Source organism: Priapulus caudatus, unplaced genomic scaffold (assembly GCF_000485595.1).
Source record: "Priapulus caudatus unplaced genomic scaffold, Priapulus_caudatus-5.0.1 Scaffold222, whole genome shotgun sequence".
Taxonomy (NCBI): domain Eukaryota; kingdom Metazoa; phylum Priapulida; class Priapulimorpha; order Priapulimorphida; family Priapulidae; genus Priapulus; species Priapulus caudatus.
The window spans coordinates 228,464-230,129 of NW_014577283.1; the positions used below are offsets into that span (position 1 = coordinate 228,464).

Sequence of the window (1,666 nt, forward strand, 5' to 3'; positions counted from 1 at the left end):
TCCTCCTCCTCCTCCTCCTCCTCCTCCTCCTCCTCCTTCTCCGCCGCCGTCGTCAAACCCTCCCTGTCCGTCCTCGATGTCGGACGCCGACGACGCCTTGCGTCGCTTGAGGCCCTGGAAGATGCGCTGCGCCTCTGTGCGCACGTTGTAGGCGAGATTCTCCCGGCTCTTGCGTCGGTACATAATGACGAGGATGATGACGGCGGCGATGAGAGCCGCCGACACGCAGGCCATGATGATCATCAACATCACGTTTCCCGGACGAGCGAGCGGGACTTCATCGACATCCTCCTTCAGGTGCAAGCTGAGCAGGTACATGAGTGTTTCGTTGGTCGTCGCGTTACCCGGATGTATGATGACGTTGAGCACCGTCATGGCGACGTTTTGCGGCGTGCCGTTGTCGCGCGCGCTCAGGATGAGCTTGTGAAGTCCGATCCAGTCTCCGCGCAGCGCCCGCGTCGTCACGATCTCCCCGCTAACCTCGTTGATACGGAAGATGCTGTAGCCGTTCCCGTCCATGATGTCGAAGCTCAGGCGACCGTCCTCGCCCTCGTCCTCGTCGTAGGCGGTGGCGACGCAGACGGATTTTCCCGCCGGCGCCGTCTCGGGCAGGAAGACGACGTTGTCGCTGCCCGACGGGAAGATGATGACGGGAATGTTGTCGTTTGTGTCGCTGATGTAGACGGTGACGTTGGAACGGTCGTGGCGCGGCGACTCGCCGCGGTCGGACGCGCGCACGACGAACGTGTACGTGTCCTTCTTTTCGCGGTCGAGCTTGCGATTCGTGTAGATGCCCCCGGTGACCGGATCGATGCTGAACTCGAGCACGGCCGTGTCGAACGAGTAGACGACGGCGCCGTTGTCGCCGACGTCGGCGTCCGTCGCCTGCACGGAGCCGACGAGCGTCGATATCGGCTCGTTCTCGTCGAGCGTGAAGCTGTAGAACTTGCGCTTCATCTGCGGCGCGTTGTCATTGACGTCGGCGAACTGCACGCGAACGACGGTCGACGCGAGGCGCGGCGGATCGCCGCTGTCGCTCGCGATCACTTTCACGTCGATGGACGGCGTCTCCTCGCGGTCGAACCTCGCCCGCGTCGTGATCACTCCCGTTAGAGGATTGATCCCGAAGGCGATATCGTGCGGCGGCGGGATGTGGTAGCGCATCTTCGCGTTCAGTCCCTCGTCGCGGTCGGTGGCGACGACGCGAGCGACGACCTGGCCGACGTCGTTGTTCTCGGCGACGCGCGCGACGAACAGCGACTGGTTGAACGACGGCGGGTTGTCGTTCTCGTCGGTGACGACGACGCGCAGGACGACCGACGACGACCGACTCGGCTCGCCCATGTCGCGTACGCGGATTGTCAGGTTGTATTCCGGCATCGCTTCTCGATCGAGCAGCTTCGACGTGACCAGCATGTACTCGTTGACGAAGAGCGGCTTCAGGGAGAAGTAGTCGGCACCGCCGGGCAGTATCTCGCCTATGCAGAGAAAGAGAGAGAGAGTGAGTAGGTGAGTAAGAGAAAGAGAGAGAGGGGAGAGAGGGAGAAAGAAAGAGAGAGAGGGAGAATGAGAGAGATAGAGCGAGAGAGAGAGAGAGAGAGAGAGAGAAAGAGAGAGAGAGAGAGAGAGAGAGAGAGAGAGAGAGAGAGAGAGAGAGAGAGAGAGA

The 1,666-nt window shown here is 61.5% G+C and overlaps 1 protein-coding gene across 1 annotated transcript in view; it reads right to left on the reverse strand.

Moving 5' to 3' along the window:
* Nucleotides 1–6: 6 nt before the first annotated feature.
* LOC106807557 (protocadherin-11 X-linked-like) overlaps nt 7–1,666 on the reverse strand; it is a gene marked incomplete at its 3' end in the record, with an annotated part of 12,035 nt that continues 10,375 nt past the window's right edge. Inside the window, exon 4 of the mRNA XM_014809926.1 lies at nt 7–1,478. Coding sequence (XP_014665412.1) covers nt 7–1,478 — 1,472 coding nt within the window. The remainder of the gene's footprint in view (nt 1,479–1,666) is intronic.